Source organism: Carassius gibelio, chromosome B21 (genome assembly GCF_023724105.1).
Source record: "Carassius gibelio isolate Cgi1373 ecotype wild population from Czech Republic chromosome B21, carGib1.2-hapl.c, whole genome shotgun sequence".
Taxonomy (NCBI): domain Eukaryota; kingdom Metazoa; phylum Chordata; class Actinopteri; order Cypriniformes; family Cyprinidae; genus Carassius; species Carassius gibelio.
In genome coordinates, this window is record NC_068416.1 from 13,547,234 (window position 1) to 13,570,945 (window position 23,712).

At 38.2% G+C, this 23,712-nt stretch overlaps 2 protein-coding genes across 3 annotated transcripts; one reads left to right on the forward strand and one right to left on the reverse strand.

Annotated features, from left to right (window-relative positions):
* The first annotated feature begins 3,765 nt into the window (after positions 1 to 3,765).
* LOC127986559 (tetratricopeptide repeat protein 1) lies at positions 3,766 to 10,601 on the forward strand. 2 transcript variants are annotated; one of them, XM_052588838.1, is made up of 8 exons: positions 3,766 to 3,838; positions 4,373 to 4,885; positions 4,997 to 5,057; positions 5,708 to 5,820; positions 6,216 to 6,252; positions 6,441 to 6,589; positions 8,379 to 8,433; positions 10,133 to 10,601. In XM_052588838.1, the coding sequence occupies exons 2-8, from the start codon at positions 4,397 to 4,399 to the stop codon at positions 10,267 to 10,269; spliced, it is 1,041 nt and encodes a 346-aa protein (XP_052444798.1). In that variant the 5' UTR covers positions 3,766 to 3,838; positions 4,373 to 4,396; the 3' UTR covers positions 10,270 to 10,601. The 2 variants fall into 2 exon arrangements, with proteins under 2 accessions (XP_052444798.1, XP_052444799.1); XM_052588839.1 differs by having other exon boundaries at positions 3,803 to 3,849.
* Positions 10,602 to 10,671: 70 nt separating this feature from the next.
* Positions 10,672 to 22,808, reverse strand: LOC127986558 (PWWP domain-containing protein 2A-like). The gene is made up of 3 exons (XM_052588837.1): positions 21,710 to 22,808; positions 16,234 to 18,188; positions 10,672 to 11,646 (listed from the first exon to the last, which is right to left on the reverse strand). The coding sequence occupies exons 1-2, from the start codon at positions 22,765 to 22,767 to the stop codon at positions 16,253 to 16,255; spliced, it is 2,994 nt and encodes a 997-aa protein (XP_052444797.1). The 5' UTR covers positions 22,768 to 22,808; the 3' UTR covers positions 10,672 to 11,646; positions 16,234 to 16,252.
* Between the last annotated feature and the right edge of the window lie 904 nt (positions 22,809 to 23,712).

The following is a 23,712-nucleotide window of genomic DNA, read 5'->3' on the forward strand; positions in this document are numbered from 1 at the left end:
TTATTTACTAAGTGGACCATACTGAATTTATCTCTATATATTTAGTGTTATATCATGCTGTAGTATATAAAGACTTATTTTCCTTTCTCTCAAGACAAGTGTTATATGCCTGTTATATGTAAGTGCCCACCTGGCATATTTAAGGTGATACCTTTGGAAAGTATATTCAGGGATGTGTATTAGGATTTTTTATATACTACAATTCCTTTTGCATCTGTGATGTTTAGAACGTGGACAAAATAATGACTGTTCAATGATTCTTCTCTTCCGTGTCAGAATTCGACGTGTTCACAACAGAAAGACGCATGCATTCTGATGTAGAACCCAAATGCGCTGCGGCTTGTTTACAAAGAGAGGAATGCGCACACATAGATATGTGAATATATATATATATATATATATATATATATATATATATATATATATATATATATATATATATATGTATATATATATATATATATATATATATGTATATATATATATATATATATATATATATATATATATATATATATATATATATATATGTATATATATATATATATATATATATATGTATATATATATATATATATATATATATATATACACACATTTTTGTGTGTTATGAAAGTTTCTGTGATTTGCTTCCATTGGATAAACATTGCAAGTGTTTCTGGCAGCTGCCCTATTTAAGCTAGCAGTGTTTGTAATGCTTTGTTTGTTGGTGCATGTAAAGTTTTTCTGTTGCTTATTTTCCCTGGATGTCACGTTTGCCTCTATATTTAAATACCACATGTATCACAAGACCTTGCATGAGCATAGCAGGATGTCACACAGACTTCTGTTACTATCTTGGTCCTAACTCTCCCCTTTTATTTTCACTGTTGTCAGTGGAAAAGTTAAGTCATACTCTGAAAATATATGTGCTTGTTATACGGGTTTTAAGAGTGTTTTTTTTTTCTATCAGTGGGTTTTACAATCTTTTGCTATGCCAGGATTTACCAGGTGTCCCAATGGCGAGCCAGACACAGAACATAGCTGGACACATTATGAGCCAGAACTGTGTATCATGACATTCTCTCAGTTCCTCAACACATCAAGCTGCCCAAGTGAGAGCTCGGAAGTGTGAGAGAGAGGAAGACTGCCAAAACTCAGACTGGCTTCATATTACTATTTCTGTTCTGCTGGCCTCATTTAAGCAACGTTGCACATGCGCTCTGGGTCAAAAACAAAGTCCTGCATACTGCACAAACAATAAACAATGCGGCCCATACAAAAGACTTCCATTGCAGCCAAAATACTGAAGGGGTGTGGAAGTGTTTGTTAGACTGATGTTGGAGCACTGATGAAAGTTTATATTCCCAATGTTTAATGCAAACATATTCCTTTTTACTGCCACAGCTTGATCAAGAAGAAGTATGGTATGTATAATGTAAGAGATCATTCAATAAAAAAATGTATGTGCTAATTGAGTTCATTTAGATCATATATTACAACTAAACTTTTGACAATAGCTAATTACTTTTAATTGTCTCCTGTTATGTAAAAAAACAACAATCAATCAGTAATTTTACTAATTTTCTCACTTTACCTGCTGTCCCTTTTTGGCTTATATGATGATTATTTTTTATTAATAAAAATATAAATCATCATTTTATTCACTTACTTGTTAGTTTATTTAAAAGGCATTCAGTAGTAAATAGTAACTGACTGACTTTACCTGCTTTCCGATTTTTGTTTATGTACAGTAGCCTATATTAGCAATTTATATATATACAGTATTGTTCAAAATAATAGCAGTACAATGTGACTAACCAGAATAATCAAGGTTTTTCGTATATTTTTTTATTGCTACGTGGCAAACAAGTTACCTGTAGGTTCAGTAGATTCTCAGAAAACAAATGAGACCCAGCATTCATGATATGCACGCTCTTAAGGCTGTGCAATTGGGCAATTAGTTGAATTAGTTGAAAGGGGTGTGTTCAAAAAAATAGCAGTGTGGCATTCAATCACTGAGGTCATCAATTTTGTGAAGAAACAGGTGTGAATCAGGTGGCCCCTATTTAAGGATGAAGCCAACACTTGTTGAACATGCATTTGAAAGCTGAGGAAAATGGGTCGTTCAAGACATTGGTCAGAAGAACAGCGTACTTTGATTAAAAAGTTGATTAGAGAGGGGAAAACCTATAAAGAGGTGCAAAAAATGATAGGCTGTTCAGCTAAAATGATCTCCAATGCCTTAAAATGGAGAGCAAAACCAGAGAGACGTGGAAGAAAACGGAAGACAACCATCAAAATGGATAGAAGAATAACCAGAATGGCAAAGGCTCAGCCAATGATCACCTCCAGGATGATCAAAGACAGTCTGGAGTTACCTGTAAGTACTGTGACAGTTAGAAGACGTCTGTGTGAAGCTAATCTATTTTCAAGAATCCCCCGCAAAGTCCCTCTGTTAAAAAAAAGGCATGTGCAGAAGAGGTTACAATTTGCCAAAGAACACATCAACTGGCCTAAAGAGAAATGGAGGAACATTTTGTGGACTGATGAGAGTAAAATTGTTATTTTTGGGTCCAAGGGCCACAGGCAGTTTGTGAGACGACCCCCAAACTCTGAATTCAAGCCACAGTACACAGTGAAGACAGTGAAGCATGGAGGTGCAAGCATCATGATATGGTCATGTTTCTCCTACTATGGTGTTGGGCCTATTTATCGCATACCAGGGATCATGGATCAGTTTGCATATGTTAAAATACTTGAAGAGGTCATGTTGCCCTATGCTGAAGAGGACATGCCCTTGAAATTGTTGTTTCAACAAGACAATGACCCAAAACACACTAGTAAACGGGCAAAGTCTTGGTTCCAAACCAACAAAATTAATGTTATGGAGTGGCCAGCCCAATCTCCAGACCTTAATCCAATTGAGAACTTGTGGGGTGATATCAAAAATGCTGTTTCTGAAGCAAAACCAAGAAATGTGAATGAATTGTGGAATGTTGTTAAAGAATCATGGAGTGGAATAACAGCTGAGAGGTGCCACAAGTTGGTTGACTCCATGCCACACAGATGTCAAGCAGTTTTAAAAAACTGTGGTCATACAACTAAATATTAGTTTAGTGATTCACAGGATTGCTAAATCCCAGAAAAAAAAAAATGTTTGTACAAAATAGTTTTGAGTTTGTACAGTCAAAGGTAGACACTGCTATTTTTTTGAACACACCACTTTCAACTAATTGCCCAATTGCACAGCCTTAAGAGCGTGCATATCATGAATGCTGGGTCTTGTTTGTTTTCTGAGAATCTACTGAACCTACTGGTAACTTGTTTGCCACGTAGCAATAAAAAATATACTAAAAACCTTGATTATTCTGGTTAGTCACATTGTACTGCTATTATTTTGAACAATACTGTATATATATATATATATATATATATATATATATATATATATATATATATCATAAATCTCAAACATTCTGTCATTTTATTAATTTACTTATTTATTTACCTACATTTAATTAACTCTTGATAACAAATAATTTGTTGCACATAATCTGATATCCCAATTGTTTTTTTTTTTTTTGTTTTTGTTTTTTTTGTTCATAATAATTAATATTCGTGATGATGAAGACAATCCAGATATTTTTAGGATTATCTTCTGGTGATGTGTTACACTTAGATAATTATTAATGTATTATGATATGTAAAATGAAATGTTTAACCATTCTACAAAACATGTATAAGTATTCTAGTAAGAAAATACGAACTCCTACTACATATCCCAGAATCCTTTTCTACCCATGCGTCACCCAGTGAGTGATTAACCGGAAGATACGTGATGGCACATTTCTAGAAGGTGAGGAAGAGGTACTGAGTTATTGTTTTCATCTAATATGTAGCGTCTAAAATATCATTTTCATACTGCTTGTAAATATCAATGCAAATGAAAATTAAGCTTTTAAAATGATGGAAACGTGCGTGCCAAGTGCACAGCTTATGACGTTAAATCAGTCTTTTTAACACATGTGCTAATAGTATGTGTTTACTGATGTTAATTGTTAATGCAATTTTCAACATTCCATAGTCGAATATTGTTATGATTTCTATATTTTATTTAGTACCTGCATGCAGAAACATTTAGTATACATTAAGTATGTTACGATATACATTCAATCTAAAATAAGAATGACATGTTGATGACAATAGGACGATTCAAAACCAGTTTATTTTAGACTTATTTCATACTTACTTTATATGACAGTCTGAAATTAAACGGGCATAGTGTCATTTTATTCAAATAGCCTAATAATGTATGATCATGCTAAATAGTTTTGCAGTGTTGTAGGTGAATATGACTTGAGATCATTTACATTACTTAAATACGGTTTAGGTTGTGGTGACAGCAGAGCTCCAGATGGAGACGGAGTCTGAGACCCTCTCGGCCGTCATGGCTGACACCTTAAAAGTGTCAGAGAGCAGAGAAACCAGCACAGACCCTGAGGAAGACTGTTTTTATGACTGTGAGGACACTTTACCTGGAGAAGTTATACGCACAGAGAGGGAGCACATAGACAAAATGGAGTCAGATGACAGGACAGAAAATGAGAGAGTAGAAAACATGGATGATGCTGACAGGTTGTGTTTGGATAACACGTCAGAAGAGGATTCTGAAGGGCACGAGGACAGTTCGGATGAAAAGAGACATGATTCATTAACAACAGACCTGGATCCTGAGAAAGACAGCGAAGGGGAACAAGAGAAATGGGACAGTTTTGTGGAGAGCGAGGAGCAGAGAGACGCCGACTCTGATTCAGAATTTAAAGAGGAGACAGTCAAGGTGAAGGAGTATGATGAGGAATACCTGCGTGAGCTGGAGAAAGACCTGACGGAGGAAGAAAAAGAGGTGAGCAGAGGTGATCAGCCAATTATAAGTTTGTCACATTCTTCAAAATCTACAGGTCTGGATATACTTCACACCATTGATATTGTCACATTTTTTTTATTTTTATTACAGAGCAGAAGAAAAGAGAGTTTAGAGCTGAAGGAGAAGGGCAACACACAGTTTAAGAGTGGAGGTAAGATCTCACAGTCAGGGATAAACAGGATTCCTGCTCTTTATCCATTCAGAACAGTTTATAAAATATTACCTCATATATATATACTCAATATTTATTAACCCTCATGTTGTTTACCTGAATTATTTCTTAAAGACTTTTTGGAGAATCTTTATGCAGCTCTTTTTAGACACTGACACTTCATAATCTGTCAAGCTCCATAAAAGATAAAAAAAAAAAAAAAAACGACAACAATATTAAAACTTAGTGTAGGTTGTCTGTACAACTTGTGCGCTATAAACTACTGTTCAAACATTTGGGATCAGTACATTTTTTAGGTATTAAATTTATCAACCGTGACAGTAAAGACATTTATAGAATAAAAAAACTAATTTTTTGTTCAAATAAATCCTGTTCTTTTGAACTACATCATCATGGTTTCCATAAAAAAAGGTGAATAACAACTTGATTTTTGCCTGTTCCTTCCTAATTGTATCATATAACTTGGTGTGTAGTAGACATTTATAATTTTTTTGATGTGATCAAAATGAAAAGACCTGCTTGAAGATTCTCCACAAGGTTTATGTGCAACATCAAATACCCATATATACTAGTTTGGAACAACAAAAGGTTGTGTTTGTGAAAAGCTTCTGACCTGTCGTTGTTTTCAGAGCATGTAGAGGCTGAGGAGTCTTACACTGCTGCTCTGAAAGTCTGTCCTGTGTGCTACAGTAAAGAGAGATCCATACTCTTCTCTAATCGAGCTGCTGCACGCATGCATCAGGTGAACTTTTGGGTGTTTTGTGCAGATACAGAATGTATCTTTTTTTTTTTTTTTTAACACATTTTGTCACTGTGAACTATTGTTTGTTTAAATGTGCTCTGAAGACAAATAGTGTTTGCTTACTTTACCACACCATATAGATATTGCATTATGCATGCATATAATTATAAGATTTTTTTTTTTTTTTTTTTTGCATAAGCAAGAATCAATGACTTGAAGATTTAGCATTTTAGAATATGTTGGAAGTAGTCCAAAGTAATAACATTTGATACAATCATTACTTTGAGTGCTCAAATTAGATTTTTGTTCTAGTGTTTTTGTACATGATTATCCAAATAGTCCTTTATTTAGTCATAGTTTTGCATAATAACTTTACTCATCATTTTATCTGCCAGGACGAAAAAGACAGTGCTATCAGTGACTGCTCGAAAGGTGAGAGAATAGCCTGCACACATTATGTTCTGTATCTAGACAATGTACACGACTCACAACACACTATTTTTATGTTCTGTCTCTGGTGTATATCTTAATTTCCTTTTCCTGTAGAAATGTAATTTGACGTTTGAACTGCCATGACACAAAGGCTTTTGAAACAATGTGTATTGTCTTGCCTTCCACAGCCATAGAACTAAATCCAAATTATGTCCGTGCCATTCTGCGGAGAGCAGAACTCTACGAGAAGACGGACAAACTTGATGAAGCTCTAGAGGACTATAAAACTGTCTTGGAGAAAGAGCCAGGCATCCCTGCAGCTAGAGAGGCCTGTATGGTGAGTGTTTCTACATCAGCATTTCGCTTCAAGGGCTCCACTAGCCACACCAACACTGCTAGTTACTGTTAACTAAATATTAGGGTTCCCAAAGTGATTTTACACCACTTTCCATTTATTAATGATTTATCAGGTTATTAAAAATATCGGATAAATAATTTTTATAACTTGGCATAACTAGTAGTAAACATTAGGGATGTCAAAATGGCTGAAAAACTAAATTGAAATTTTGTACTAAAATGTTATCAAAAATCTAATTAAAAGGCATAATTTCTGCTAGAGAGAAAAAAGCTTTTGGCTTCTCTCCTGAGGCAACAAGAAGGTGAACTGAGCAAAATATTACTAATGCATGTTAGGGCTATAACTTTTGAGCAAAATCAAATTCGAATGGCTATCGAATATCATGCAATGTATTAGAATATATTTGAATATCTACGTGCCCGCCTCCATGCTCAAGTTCGTTATTTCCAATGTAGGCGCGTGGTATGCGCGCTCATAATCGCGACGGGCTCGTTTTTTCCAGCCGCATCCGCACCACATCGAGTTAAAAACATCTTAACTTTTCAGAATGCTCCAAGCAGGTCATGTGACAAGAATTAACCAATCAGCTTCATCCTTTCCCCTTAGCAACGTTAAAAGCTCAGCCAAAGATGAAGAAACAGCTGATCATAATTAAGTGCCATCTAATGTCAGGGAGTGAACTTGCATGTTCATTCGGCTCATCTAAAGTCTAAAGTCTCGATACATGTTTTTTAAAAGTTGAACTTACATAAATTTTCCATGGCTTCCTAAACATGCTGAAGGTCTGGGATTTATGGCAGCTTTTATTGGCCAAGGCCCACCCATGAGGCCATTTGAAAGACATGTCAAACAACCAATCACAGTTCATTTCATTCAGTCACATTTCTGTCCGTGCAAATGGCGCCAAAATAACAGACCTGTGTGTAAAAATTGTATTTTAAAAAGATGTATTTTAAAGATTCTATGCCACAAACTTTAAATATTTCACATACTTTTGAATATCCAGCGTTTAGTTGATTCTGATTAGTACTTGTCGTCACAGTTGTAAACGCTACAGCTTTATTCTTTCGTGAGGGGGTTTGGCGCCACGGCATTTTTGCTTCCAGGCGGAACGTTAAAGAACGCGACACACGTCTCCAGGAAATCCTGTAGAATTCAACCAATCCGATGACGACTTCGACACTCCTGAAGTGTTTCCACTTTTGTGTCCCATATGCATCAGACGTTTAGCCAACGGTCCGTGGACGTGACATCTGAGGCTGAGTCTAGCTGGGGCCCCCTAGTGGATGCATGTTGCATTGTCATTTTAAAATTGCCTGATACATTTTTATAATTTAGATTAGATTAGATTAGATTCAACTTTATTGTCACTGCACATGTAGGTACAAGGCAACGAAATGCAGTTAGCATCTAACCAGAAGTGCAATAAGCAGTAAGTACAGAATAAAGGTCTATAATATGTACAATAACTATACAGGTAAGTATTATGGACATAATTTACAGATATTAAATACTATAAGCACGATCGAATCATGATCGCGATTTCACAATCAAATCAAATCGACAGCCTCAAATATGGTGTTTGGTGCAAAATGAATGGATGAAAATGTATACTGGTTTGAAGCAACATAAGAATGAGCAATTGAAACTGATTGAAACTTGAGAAATGAAATTTAAACTCTTTTTTTTTTTCCTCCATTTGAGACTTCATTGTCAAGACACCACGGTATAGAGTCTAGAAATTTCTCTTTCTATTTCTGTTTCACAGCGATTGCCACGGCAAATTGAGGAGCGAAACGAGAAGCTGAAAGAAGAGATGATGAGTATGATAAAATTTTTCTTATAAAAAGTGTATTATGATTATTTTGTCTCATATTACAATTGTGATATAACATTTCATGTCATATAAAAGCATCTTCTATTGCTACCTCTGAGACCTACAGACTAAAATCTGTTTTTACTGCTAAGGAAAAGATGATAATTTTAAAGCAGTTCAAACTTGGGTTCGCTCTTTATAAAAATCAACTAACACTACACTTACAGAGATGAAGTTTGTGAGAAGAAAGCTGTGTTGAGAACACGATTATTCTCGATACTATTATAAGCTGCATGCAAACGAATGAATACAGTGTTGTGCAGCAGACTTAATATAATTGCAGCATTTGATAATCACAATATTCTGAATACTTCACATAAAAGTACATGTGAAATCCCCCTAAAATATGAGTAAATATGACTACACTGTAATTAAGCAACACTCAAAAGGCTACAGAAAGGGTGAGTGCTTCAGTGCAACAGTGCTGTTCATTTTGAAGGTTGTCTGGATAATACATGTAGACACAGTTGTTATTATGCATATTGCTCTTAGAAAGTTCTAGTCTGATCCATTAATTAGTATGTTTCAAAGAGTCCTTTCAAACCCGAAGAACCTTGGATTAAAAAAAGCCCTTGTTGCATAAATCATATCTAATGCAGTCTTCCTGAATTTTTCATTTCCACTAGACCATAAATTGCATTGCATTTAGACAAAAGATTGTTGGCCACACTTTGACTTTTTTTTCCCCCTAACTCTATCATTTTAGTTTAAAAATGCTTCATAATAAAAAAATATTCAATTCTAAAACAACAGCACAGTCATGAAACTTAAATTATTGGAGAGACTGATAAATGTCAAAATATTCCACTTTTTCATAATTCACTTTTATTATTATTACAACATGCATCTACTTTTCTGTTATTTAAATTCTTATGTCTTATTTTATTGGGTCAAAAAGCTGAATTATAATAAACAAAAATAACATTAATAATAAAAGTGATATAATAATTAAATATTTATAAACGTAATCCTTAATGTCTAAGGATTATTTTAATAATTCAAAGCAACAATGGTTTATATATCAATTGTCAGACAATGAAGCATAAGTAAATAGTTATTAATATTGATCATAAAGATCATCTGATCTCTAAATAGAGAATTCAAATCTGTTTGTTTCTGTAGTAGACATTTAAAGCAATTGGAGGAATTTTGTACGCTTTCTGGTTTTCCATTACTGGTTAAATGTTGCTGCACTTTCTCAGAGCACATGCTGGTATTGTCTGTTTCAAGGTATCATTGATAAATGTTGCAGCCACTGTATGTTCGTTCTAAGGATCAGATTTCCAGTTTGAGGTAAGACTGTTGCTGTCAGGCTGATTTCCTGCAGTTCACAGTGGGGGTGTGGCTGCTCAACACTTCATATTGATCTCGCTGCAGTCCAGTCAAAGAGACAAAGCTCTCCAACTCTTCAACATTTTTTCAGACCAAGGACCCCTTAGTGGTAGTGAATTTGAAGCAGGGAGACTCCTCTTACATATTGCATAAAATTGAGTGTTGCTTTTAAAGCCTAGCCTATGAAACAGCACCATTTAGTACCATATTCAAGCATTCCCACACTTTATTATAAGGCTTAAATTGATCGCAGCTCTAATAACATGTTCTTTATTAATGTATAATTTTTTTTTGCCATCTCTTTTTCTTATCAGGTAAGCTGAAGGACTTGGGCAACATGATTTTACGACCCTTTGGTCTCTCCACCTCCAACTTCCAGGTCAACCAAGACACCAACACAGGATCCTACTCCATTAACTTTGTTCAAAATCCCAATAACAACAACAGATAGCTGTTCAGTGTCTTTTTATAGAATGGCACAACTGAACAGCCCTATTCAAGTGTCCGCTCACTCTTTTGACTGTTCAATCATATGCCCCGTCTACACTAATTCATTGATACAAGTAATGTAAAGCTGCTTTTCCATTGACCAGTTAGCTCTTGTCAAGTGGTTTTTGGTCAAGCCTGTATTATATGGATATTCAGTTTTTTGGCATGCCAGAATGTTACATTTTCTGTGAAGCTGGTGTCAGTGATCCAGACTGTCAGTCATGAGGAACGAAATAATGGGCCTTCATCACTGTGGTCACATTAAACCAGCAGATAAGATCTGTCTGCATTGTCCATTGTGTCGTTTCTTGGATGTAATTAATACAGCATGATTTATTACTAAAGAAAACTCAGAACACACAGCTTGGTACTAGGCAAAAAACAGGTTTAATTTCATAGAGCTATACATTTAATACAGTAATAAAACAAATTTACACCCACAACCACCATCTTCATATGTATACCCGGGATTGTACTGAAACGCATGTATGTACAACAGCGAGACACTGTTTCTCGCTCGCTCCAAATTCTCTTTTTACAGGCCTCAGGTTGAGCGTGTGCAATGAATGATGCTAACAGGAAAACCTTGAAGCAAAGACTGAGAGATAGAAAAGATGCGTTCTTACTGTCATGTTCGATTTGTATAAGAAAATCATTTATAAATGGAGAGGAGCACAAAAAAGGTCAAAATCGACTAACTAGTGGGTCTCAGTGATTTGTAAATCTGTACAGATTGCATTGATCATTGAACGTGTGATGTACCACAGAGTGGAAAACTTCAAGCTCTCTTCAAGAACAGTCTAGACTGTATTAAGGCTCAGAATTTCGCATTATAAAGGAGCAAAGATGTTGGGAAAGAACACTGGGATTTTATCCAAGACTAGAAGCACAAGAAGACCCAATCCTCTGTAATTGTACTGTGAAGCATAGCACATGCAATACTTATTGCATTTTTACATCAAATATTTTAATAAGTTATATCTTTCAAACACTTAAAACCCTGCTTTAACGTGTGCTGGATCGCTACCTACAATCCACAATGGCCGTAACTCCCCTGTGCTGTTCAGTATTTGCAAGTGTCCTTTCACATGCTTTAAACAAAAGCCTGCGTAAAGAAAAATCTGGTTTGAAAAATTCATTTCAGCATGACGGATCAGGAAATAGGTTGAGAGTCTGTTAATTCATTGTTATAAATATATAATTCTTTTCTTAAATAAAAATAATTTCTCCAGTACACCTGCTTCTCCGCATGTGGATGGCTCCTCTCATATGACTGACTCTTGACCAATGACAGTGCTCTGGGCAACGGACCAATTAGCAGCCCTTCAGAGTTGCAGCGCTGGAAAAACAAACAGACAGATGGTCAGAATTGATCTCAAATGGGATTAAGTTTTAAATATTTAAAAGAAAACTATATACACTTTGAGAGTTAATGTAAGATTCTAAGATCTTAAAAAAAAAAGATCCCGTTTAACATATTTTGGCATCATCCACTGGCTAATAATAGAAATTAATTTACTTTTCAGGAATTGCTTAATTTAAATCATCTAATGTTTAAAGAACAAAAAAAATCAGCTTCTTACTATGTTGGTACAGTGGGCAATTGCACTTAAATAACCAAGAGAATAACAACACTGAACTTCAGGCGTATTCTGACAATCATCTATGAAAAATTATTGACTTGCTCCCTGGTCCTATACTGAAATTACTTTATAGAATATTTGGTTAAAAGAATTTCACAGTCTAGAAATAAATGAGCTTTAAAAAGTGGTTGTGTTATTTTTTGACATTTTCAATTAGCATTGAATATTTCCTCATACCAAGCCAGGTAGCTCAACACATCCAATTTTCTTTCAGCATTTGATGTTTCTTCCATGTACATTCAAAGCAAATCAAACATATTGAATTAAGGTCTCTTTACATTAAAGTTTCATGTCATGCACCGCTGTTTTTCCATTTTAATGTCAGATCTTATAAAGCCAAGAAAACGTGGATGCTGACAACAAATACAAACTCGCAAAACAGAGATCCACTGGAATGTCAAATCACTAAAACTATTTATGACAACCCTGTGTATCTTAATTTACTTTATGACGTGTAATTACAGTTTGGCACATTTTGGTTTAGTTTGCCCTAAAGTTTTCTCATCTGTTTGCAGGTATGAAAATCTGATAAACTGACAGACAACAGTCACTAGTTTGGTTGGGCTGTCATGATTTGTCAATTGATTTTTTTGTTTTGTTTTAAAGAAACACATGGAAAAACAGCTTTCCCCAAAACAGGATTGTGAACTAGGCCACACCTGAGACAAATATGGTTTGAAGTGAAATTGTAGTTTAAGAAGATCAAATATGAAATGGTATTAAGAAGATAAAATATGAAAATAATGACGACTAGATAAAATTCTTGAAGTTCACAGTTTATTTATATACTCTTAAAACATCAGAAAACATGTACACAATATCTTCAACTGTTACTTTTTTTCAATGGTTTTACAGCATTCTCTGACCTGCAAACAGATAGAAATGATAAAAGTAAAAAATAAGATGCTGAAATAAAACAAAGCCAACCACCAAAATAAATACAGTTTTTACTCCTTTACACAAACCTCTGTCAGTCAGTCAGTGTGGTCTACCAAGCATTGTTTTTTTTCCCTCAAGTCATCAATCTCTACCTGCTAAAGTCATATGCGGAAAGACCAATATATATCTTACAGTATGTTCCTTTTCAGATGTGTAAATATAACTGGACAGTTAAAGATGCTAATGGACATAACCATGATTACAGACAAGAAATAAAATGAGAGATAATGCTCTTCCACACAAATAAAATCACTGGTTCTCAACACTGAAATAAGATCCAGGCCATTCATCTTCAATTCAGTCAGGCAAAATACATTTTGAACACTTTACATACACGACCTTCAGCCCTCTTTTGCAAATAGTGAAAAGACAAAAAATAAAGTTCAGGCACAACAAATAAATTTAAAACAATTATCCTTAGCAAAACAGGAGACAATGAATACTGGAATCTGAACAAAATCAATGAACAACTAAACCAGCCAGAGGCCCATAATCATGAGAAACATATTCAAACACATGAGAACTGCTGCCTTGTGCTCCAATACCCTACTTTGCAGTGGGACACCAAGTGTTTTCAAGAAGTTACTTAATGAAACTCATTTTAAAAGAGCTTTGTATTCCACTGCAGCTACATCAAAACTTAGGTTTACCTTTTGATGTGATATGCCTAAATTGGACAAACATATGGAGCCATACAAAAGATGAGTAACAGGAACATTTTCGCCATAATCAGACATACAAAAAGCAGTCTAAGATGCAAACATGGAGGGAGCAAAACAAGTGGAGGAGATAAAAGAAGCTGTGAACAGAGTAGGGGTGGTTAATCTGTCTGATTTCCCGATTCGATTCGATTACGATTATTGAAGTCCCGATTCGATTACAGTCGATTTTCGATTATTAACGATTCTCGATTAACGATTATTGATTTTCCATTTCACAACAGTAAGTAGTAAACAAACTGTGTAAATCATTACTAATAAATGGTAGAAACAAACCGAATGCATGTAGCGGTTGGGATTTTCAGTTTACTACATGCAGCAGGCACTCTGATTCCATGTATGGGGCACATATATTATTCATATGACACACAAACACAAGTAGACAAGACCTTTTTAGTTCAAAATCTATGCCCCGTGTCACATCGCCTCTGCTTCTGCTATGAGCATCGCGGCCAGATCTGCCTCGCGCACGCGCCGAGTGTGCACAGCTCGGACTACTGTCAGGGTCATTGCGACTCCCCACCTTGCCTCCTAACTGTCCTATGAATACTTCGACCTCGTCTAACATATCCAGAGGCATTAGACAAAGTCTCCACTACAATACTGTCACCGTGATTGCGGAGAGGTGCGGTCAGAAGACAAATATACATGTCTAGCGCGGTAAAAATCTCCCGCTTGGTCCCCGCAACACTAACACGCCTGCTAATTTCGCAATGAACACTCCGACCCTTGCAAACATTGTTCACACCTCTGACATTTGGCAAAGGACCATTTACATTGGGCAAAGGATTCACCGTTTGTGCTTGGTGTACTTTCACTTTCAATATGACCGTCATCTTCTGGATACAGATATTCCCCTTCAGAATCAGTGTCCGCGAATAGAAGTCCCAACACTTCATCGCGGGTTTATTGAAGCTTTATTGATGCCATTAGATAATAATAAAAATAATAATGATAATAATAATAATCTAATGCCAATACTCGCTGACGTTGACAACATTGGTCAGATAAAATGGCTCACTCTCACACTAGCTCCGCTTTTTTTTCGCACTGATTCAATGCGCTCTCGAATATTTTGTTAAGGAGCATTACGTTATTTTGAGTCAGAGATTAAGTATTACATGTCTGCTATCTGGTGCAGGGGAGGTCGCGAGAAATTTGACACCCTATTTGACAAAATCGGCCGGTTTTATTCAGTGCCGCATCTTGTCGAGTAAACTCGACCGTGGCGCCAAGAGGGTTAGAGCTCCTGCCATGAAAACCAAAATAAATCCACACGCTTGCTTTGAGCCCAGATGGAGCTGGGTGGTTCGGCTGGTTGCTCGCTCCTGGTTTTTCCATTTTACACACCTGTTCTGGCTGCTTGCTAACTGGAACTGGGCGCGTTCGTGACGTTCAACTCCCGGTATAATTTTTTTTACAAAATAAAATAATGCAAAAAAATAAAAATAAAAAATAATCGATTTTTGAAAATGTAATAATCGATTCATACTCGTCCATAACATACTCGCGATTAATCAATAATCGATTTTTTTCACCACCCCTAGAACAGAGCAAGTAGATTTGGGAGGAATGAGCTTGGGAAGCAGATGTTGTAGCTGCGAGAGGTGGGGAAAGAGGATGCACAGATAGGCTGGCAGGTTTCTCCGTGTCTGAGGTGGTACACTCTGCCTTTACAGAGTCGCTGTGCTCTCCTCACAGTGGCACTTGAGGTGGCTTCGGCTTACAGGCACCTCCCCCCCGTAACAGCAGCACGACTGGCTGCAAAGCCAAAGCTGGCCAAGAGCCACACCCAGATCAACAGCCATACGCTCAGATCACTGCACTTGGATTAGTCGTCTCAGAACATCTGCGAAAGATCAGCACCTAAGTCCCTTTTTCTACCTGAGTGAGGCACTACCCAGTAGTGTCAACTCTGTTACACAACTTCCATGATAAAAAAAAAAAAAAATTCAAGGATGGCCTAAGTGAAATCCAAGACTTGAGTTCATGTAAAGAAGATTTATAAACATCAGGAATCCGACGTCTAGAAACATTGTAGTGATAGAAAATCCAGCAGGAATCTGAACTTATATAACACTTTCTCTGATCATCCAAAAGGAAGCATTAACTGTGCTAAATTAGGGATCCAGACTAAATAGCAGTTGAACGGCCACCGTTTAGTTGGTCTTAGAATGGGTTCAAGCAGACATTTTCACACGTCTAATTCTTCAGGTGAAAGCGAATCAAGCTCAAAAAAACTACTCTTTTAATGTTTACATGGACCTTCGACAACATACATTGACCAAGAACAACGAAGTTTCAAGGCAAACAAATATCGTTACCACTCAAGAACCCATAAAACATTTTCCTAGAAATAACCATCATCTGTTTTCAGTATAATAAATTTATGATGATATGATAAGATCATAAGACTTGTTACATAGGGGCGAACACTAGATACATGACAAGTGAACCTTTTGCTTTCATTTACTTAATTCAACCCCCTTCTCTTGCTATTTCAATGAAAATAAATTAGTCCTGTTTGCCTTTTCTTGATTTCACTCTGAGAGCTGACTGGGTACAGCAAAGTTTGAGAGGTGTCAAAAGGGGGACAGGGCCAACTCAATTGCCTGTTTTGCCTACCTTACTAAGGTACACCACCTCACGTCTCAAACTGAGTTAGCAAAGCTCGGACCTCGGGTGTGAGCTGCTTGGCAGCCTTGGCGGCCTCAGTGATGGCTTTACGATACAGGCCTTTTCTCTTCTTGTCAAAGCGAGACTGAAAGTTTTCTAGAAATGGGGCAAGTTGAGTAATGGCCAGGAAGGAAGTAGTGGGTGACCCAAACCAAGAGACCCGGGCCTCCTGTCTGACTAAGAGCCCATTATCTTTGCGACTCACTGTGATGGCTAGGATGCGGGCAGGCCACCAAGGGAAGCCAAGGATTTTGGCCCAAACAATGTCCCCTACACAAATTGTCCTGCCATCCAGGGCAACGCACTTCGTAACATTTTTGGAAAAGACGGCAGCTTTGAGGGATTTACTGCACTTTTTGTTGTCCTTAGGAGCAGAAGGAGATGCAGAGGCAAAAGCGGAGGATGTGCCAGGGGCAGGGGCCGATCGCAAATCACCAGGAGGGGGGAATTCAAACGTTTCGGTAGAGCTACACTCAGAGTTTGATGACTTTAAGTCATCTGCACTATCAATGCTGCACATGGAGGTACTAGAGGAGTCGGGATGGCTGGGGTTAAGGGTCATGTAGACCACTAGGTTACCAGCCTTGCCCCCACGCATCTCCCGCTTTTCCACCCGCCCCTCCTGTTCCTCTGGCTCAGCTTGGGGTTCCCTGTATTCCGGGGCTGGGAGGGGTTCGGGTTGGGCCTGGCTGAGCAGGGACTCAATTGCTTTTTCTGGCCTCTGGGGCTCTACCGCTGTGGTAACTTGGCTTGCAGAGCAGGAGGAGTAGGAGGAGCGTGTGGAGGTGCAGTGGGGCATGGCTGGTTTAGGCAGCATTAAACGGCCCCCTCCCGGCACTTTCTCCAAGCAAGGCAGCTTACATGAGGAAGAATTGTTCTCTTCGTTACGGTACCTTTGGGGCTTGATGCGCATCCTGGGTGGCAAGGGGTTGGAACCTGGACCTCCTCCACTGATCTGCTGCAGTCGCCTGGTGAAGTGGACCTTTTGGTGGGCTTCCTGGAGGGCAGCAGCCCTGGTTATGGCCTTGGTGTTCCCACTACTGCCTGTGACTGTCTCTCCGTGTCTTCTCTGAGCCTTGGCCATCTTCAGCACCTCTCGTGCTTTGGAGTGGTCGACATTTTTGCTCTGAAGCACTTTTTTGGCATTGAGTTGCACTCGAGAGTTAGCAGAGGACGTGGTTGTAGTAGACACCCCCTTCATCATTTTGTTCCCAACAGCTGCACCTTTGACCTGACTATGGCCCAGAGAAGAGGCGGTGGCCGATGACACCCGTACAGCCGAACCCTGTCGTTTGGGCCCATCAGTACCACGGCCCTTCTCATCAGAACGTGGATCACTACGGGGCCGCTTACCAGTAGCTGCGGCTGCGCTATCATTACGCCGTCTTTTGGCATCGTCACTTCGGCAGTCCGAAATGGGACCTCTGCGTGTTTCACGCTTGTCCCCTTGCACCACAGCCCCTTTACATTTATCACACAGAACTTGTCTTGGTCGGAGCTTGATGGCATTCATTATAGAAGTGGGCTCCTCTCTATACAGCCTACGCTTGGGCCGCTTGATTTTGCGTGGTAGAGGCTGAGGTAATGACTGGTTGTAGGTGTCCCTAATGAACAGTGGAGGTGGATAAGGGGCCCCCTCCTGAAACAAAGGAGGTGGTTTTGAGGTCCATGGGTTAGGTTGAGGGTTGGGACAGTGATGGGGCACTGCGGGAGTCTCAGCAGGATCCTTCAGAGGGGCATCCGAAGCATCCGCAGGGTCCTTAATGGGGGCATCACTAGGTCCTTGAGTGACATCCTTATCGGTCTCTGACTGGAATGATTCCATCTTTAGCTGCATAGATTCTGGTTTGTCCTTATACTCTCTTTTGGGGAACACTGTTATAGGAATCCCATAAGGTCCAAACCTGAAGTACAGAAGAAGAGAATAGACAAAGACACTAAGATTAGACTCAATGTGGATAGGGTCTAATCCCTGTTTTCTCAAATCTGAAAAAAAAAAAAATTCTAGCATGCACTACTAGGCTATATCTGATTGTTTTATCATACAACTGAAAAATTACTGTGAGGTCTTAAAGCAGGCATTATTTTGCATCAGTCACATTATTGCTATTTTTATTTCAATGTAATTTCATCTTGTCATGTTTGTATTCACGAGATGGTAAGAATGATTAACTGACAAAGCAGGGGTACAGATTATTTTCTGCAACAATAATACAGCAAAGAAAATGCATGATAGGATAAAATGCCTCCAACTGTGGTGGCTTTAGTTTTCAAAATTACAGTACCCTTTCCTAGTAGTATATTTTATTACATTAAAATAGGATATATACACCTCTACAAAAGGAGGAAGAACAGGCAAGTCTAAAAAAATGAACTGAAACCATTCTTACTTTGTCTGAAAGCTGATCTTGTTTGGCCCAAAGCGTGATATTAGAAGTAAAGCGCATTGAACAAAATATTATACTAAAACATCCTTGGATGTCAAAAACAGACACTTGGGCCTGAAATAACCATTATCTGTGGAAATCACCCTGTTCACAGTTTTCACTCTATATCCAATGTGGGTCAAGAAGAACTTACTCCACAATCATTTATATTCTGCAGAGTAAAGTACTAAACAACATCTTATTTCAGAAGTTAACTGACACCTTCACACACTGGTCCAGCTTTAGCTTTAATAGGCAAACACACACACACACACAAAAAAAGTATATCTAATACACTGATACTTATGTGTATCAAAATCAGATGATATATATTTTTAATCTATGTTGCATATTGTCCTGTAGAATAAGAGTGTAACAAATGTGGCCTGGAAATAGTGCCCCATAAACAAAAAGGTTGAGTTTGTGATCTGTTAACTGGCAGATGAATATACATTGTATATACTTGCAATAACACTTAAAAAAGGGAGTGATCTGACAATCCTGAGATATGTTTCTCCCATTATACATTTCATCCAGAAAATGGGAATGATTTAATGTTGAAAAATGCAAATGAAGATAGCCTTTAGAGCAGAAGATACAAATAAACTGGACAGTATGTCTGGCAAACCGCTTCAATGCCATGACACAGACTTTGACAGTTTCAAGTTTACTCCGTGTACTGTGGCTTTTACATCACAAAGGAACAGTGGGACCTTTAAAAGGAAATTACTCCACACCCAAGACATTAGCTGCTTTTAACTAATTATAGAATGAATATCCATCTATCCATCCGTCACCATGTCCATCTTGTGTCACCACTTCAGAACATCAGCAATTACACTAACCCATTAAAGACAAAATGGAAAATGATGAAAGGAAGCTTGAGTTTTTCCCACACCCTCACAGGTGCCTTACTCACAGGAAACATGAAATTAGCTGAGCTAGTGCCACTTTCTCAAATTAAGAACATGTTTTTGCTTCTGTTTGAGATTCAGAGCTGTAATGCATTTCTTCATTAACATATTAACTCAAGACACCAATGCTGAGGGCCTTCAAGGAGACTAACACTTAAGACTTAAGTGGCAGCATCTGTGACATGCTGTGAAGTACAGAACATGATTTCAACTCATCCCAGAGTTTATAGAAATGCAAAAAAAAAAAAAAAAAAAAAGAAAAGAAAAAGAGGCTTTTCAACCTATAATAATTGTTTAAAATAGTACTCATGCCATCTACGTCAGGGTTTCCCAAACAGGGGATCGCGAATAACTAGCGGGTTTGTGAGGGAACTACATGGGGTTCCTGAGTTGAGCTAATAATTAATTACATTTAATGTAAAAATAAAGTATGGAGCTTCAAGATCATTGCAATACATCTTAGTGTGGTTATCAAATCAAATGCTGTATTTTAAGTAAATATGCATATAGTCTCATGTGTTGCGTTACGTGAAGTGATTCTGTGTTTTTAGCATCTCAGAATGGCTCAGTTCACAGCGAATACAGCAAACTCCATCTCTGCATTTGATGTGAGTTTAAAGTGCCAATGGCAATGCAACGTACGTTAGGTTTACTTTATTTACACATTCACATATTTTCCGACATTCTTGTGGACAGAAGTCTACAGCTTGCATTCCGCCAAAATAAAAGCTTGAGAAATTGAAATGTTCATAGCTTCCGGGTTTTGGCATTTGAAAGTGAATTTAAAACATAAATATTAATATTGTAACTTGGCGTAAAATAAAGTTATTATTAAAAGAATTACTAATGAAGATTCATTTTTTTATTTTACATTAAAATTGTTATTCACAGCGGTAATATCTTTAAAAAATATCTTCTTTTTTTTTATTATGTTTGATTGGGTTCTTAAAACACTAATGTGAATATAATGTGGACTTAGACACTATCACAACTAAAAAGAAAGTTTAAATTATGTATCTATTTACTTGCATGTCACGTGACCATCACTGACCTCCGAAAAAAATCTCTTCAAGTAAATATTTATCGCTTGAGGGGTTCGGCTGACAAAAAAAAGTTTGAGAATCCCTGGTCTTTGTCATTGGGGGTGAGGCTAAAGATGATGGGAATCTTTGGAATATGCCCACATCATAATTTTAATCCTGGATTTTATGGTTTATCAGCATTTAGAACTCTCTCTAAATGTGTCCAGGTGATGTAATCCCTTCCTAACAATGTTACGACACAGGTTCTTCAGGACACATTCTCTACACAGCAACTACACAAGAATGTTTCATGTTGACTTCTCTCAAGTGAGAATTGAACAGAGACTGGAGATCCCACTATAAACTGGGCTCTGCTATGATTCATCCCTGACACCCAGAGAAAATGTGTGAACGAGGGTGTTGAGACAGACAAACTGTGGGAGCAATTTGTAGGGTGTTAATCACCAGCATAACACCGTTTTCTCCCCGGTTTTATGATCATGAATGCCTAATTACAAGTAGTTATATGGGTGACATGAAAATTCAAGTAGTGACAGCAGTGTCCTGTAATGACAGACTTCAACGAATTTGATTATTCTTGTGTGATGTTATTTTTATGACCTGGATTACTTTGTAAATGTAATTTGTTGCATGTCACTATTTAAACGGTTTATTAAAATGTGATAAAAAAAAAGTAAAAAAAAAAGTAAAAAAAAAAAAAAAAAAAAGATGGTGGCTGGTCACACCAACCAAAATAAGTATTTTCCCTTGTACAATATAATACAATGCAGCATTTATATACATAATTTAGAAAAATTAAAAGGAGTAAAATAAAATAAAAATAAAAAAAATAGACAAAAAACAGTAACATTAATGGCTTAATATTTATAAAGAATAAAGCTATAATCTAAACTATAGTGGTAGTTTCTGAAATAAAAGATAATTTTCAAACCAATATGTAATGGTGAAGATGCCGTTTATCTTTATGACAGCTACAAAAGCCAACTTTGGGAAGTATGCAGGATTTATAACTGCAATTTCTTTGCACAAATACCATGTTTACCTTTTCGAAAGGTCCATGAGGACCCCAGAGAAGATCTTTTCGCCCAAGCGAAACGACACCACGAGCGCATCGTCGATGATGTGATCTAGCGTGACTCGAACCTCGGAGCCGAGCATCAGGCGCTCCACGGCGCCGGGCTCCGCCGCACACAGAACCGGGGCTTTCGTCTCCTCCGACTCCCTGACGGGCTCACGGAGGTCCGTTGTGAAGCTCTGCTGATGAAGAGGATGCGATCGCATGTCCTCCGCCTCAGCTGAGGAGAGGAGCGACTGATCCACCTCCGATGGAAGTTCGGGAGAGTCCTTACTGGAAACAGTAGAAAAGTCACTCATGCAGCTCTGACCCACTGATTCTGCCAGCGAAGTGTCCTCCGCGGCGGACAGGGAGTCCAGGTGGTCTGAGGGGTGCGGGGTGTCATGGAAAGCATCCTCCTGAGTTTTGAATTCAGACCCGAGAGCATCGGTTGCGGGTTCGGGATCCGGCTGCGTGAAGCCTATGAGTTCACACTCCAGATCGGTAGGATGGCTTGACGCGGGATTGGAGTCGTATTCGACAGCCAGAGACAGTCCGGTTTTGGGCTCCGACGGAACCTGAGTGGGAAGGGAATGCAAGAAGACCACAGAGGGCTGGGAGTCTGAGACGGAGCTGGGGGGCAGAAGGCAGGGGCTAGATTCGAGAGCACCGACCTCGTTTGCAGCCTCCACCTTCGGCGAAAAGGATTCCCCGTAATCCGTGCAACTGCAGTCCTTAAGCACGGGCTGCTCGGCTGTGCCCAGGCGGACCCAGGACCCCCCCGTCTCTGTGCGCTCTCCGTCCGCGTGGGGAGCGAGGGCTTTTCCCGCGGCTTGAAGGTCCGGCCTTCTGATTTCCATTTGGACCTGGCTGCATTCCTGAACTGCATCCACATCCTCGGGTTGGTGACAACGCTCCCTTTCCGGGACGGAGTGGGCCTCTAGGTCGACCACATGCTCTCCTAGCTCGTGTTCGTAGTCCACCCCGTCCCTCGCTGTTGTTGATGAAGCAGCAGCAGCTCCTGGCTCCGCAGCCACGGCCGCCATTTTCTTTCCGCTTTGCAACTACCACTTGGCCCTGTCCTCCAGAGAAGATAAAAGCCCGCCCACTTACAACTACTGACACTTCCTATTGGCTGCTTCAACGTGCGGTTTCCACTGGTTGGCTCGTGTTCTTGCCGTTCAAAGGAAATCTCTTGAAACACTATTGTGATTGGCTTCTATTATGTCAATATACTTTATTATGAAGATGCTACTTTGGCGCCACCAGGGGCGACGTTGAGTCGTATATTGACGTCAGGGTTGTTGGCGTGGTCCATTTGTTTGTAATCTTCCTAAACGTTGTTATTGCCAACTAGTGTTGTCATTGTTAACTAAATCTTGAAATTAAAGTTGAAACTAAATTCAGTTAAATATAGATATTAGACGAAACAAACGAAAATGAGAAATGTTGATTTTGCAAATAGCCTACGTGAATTCTTGTTTTAAAAGTTACTACACATAATAAAACAACGAATACAAACGTAAAATTTGAATGAAATATATTTAAAATAAAAACGATTTCAAAATCTGAATACTGTAATAGTATTCCCTCAGTCTCAAAATGTAATTTAAGTGAAACACTCAGAAAATGTGGGTTTTATTCACATTTTTATGTTTTATTCAGAATGGTTCATAGAGTAATGAACTATGAACCATTTGGTTAATGGATAATTTCACTTGTAAAATAGCTATTTAATGGTATTGATTCATACAATTTTAATACCAATGCCAAAGCATTCAGAAGTCTTTTGCATATTTGATAAGCTCATCTTAATCAGCAGCTTAGTGTCAAGGTGTAGTCAATGACCTACTGATCATCAGTGCACTGACCTTTCACCTTTCCTCTTGTCTCATGATACTCCCTCTTTTATTCTGTGAAGAGAAAGCTCAGCTGTAATGAGTCGCTACAGTGAATGAACTCTGAAGAGGACTGGATTTGAATTTCTCTGA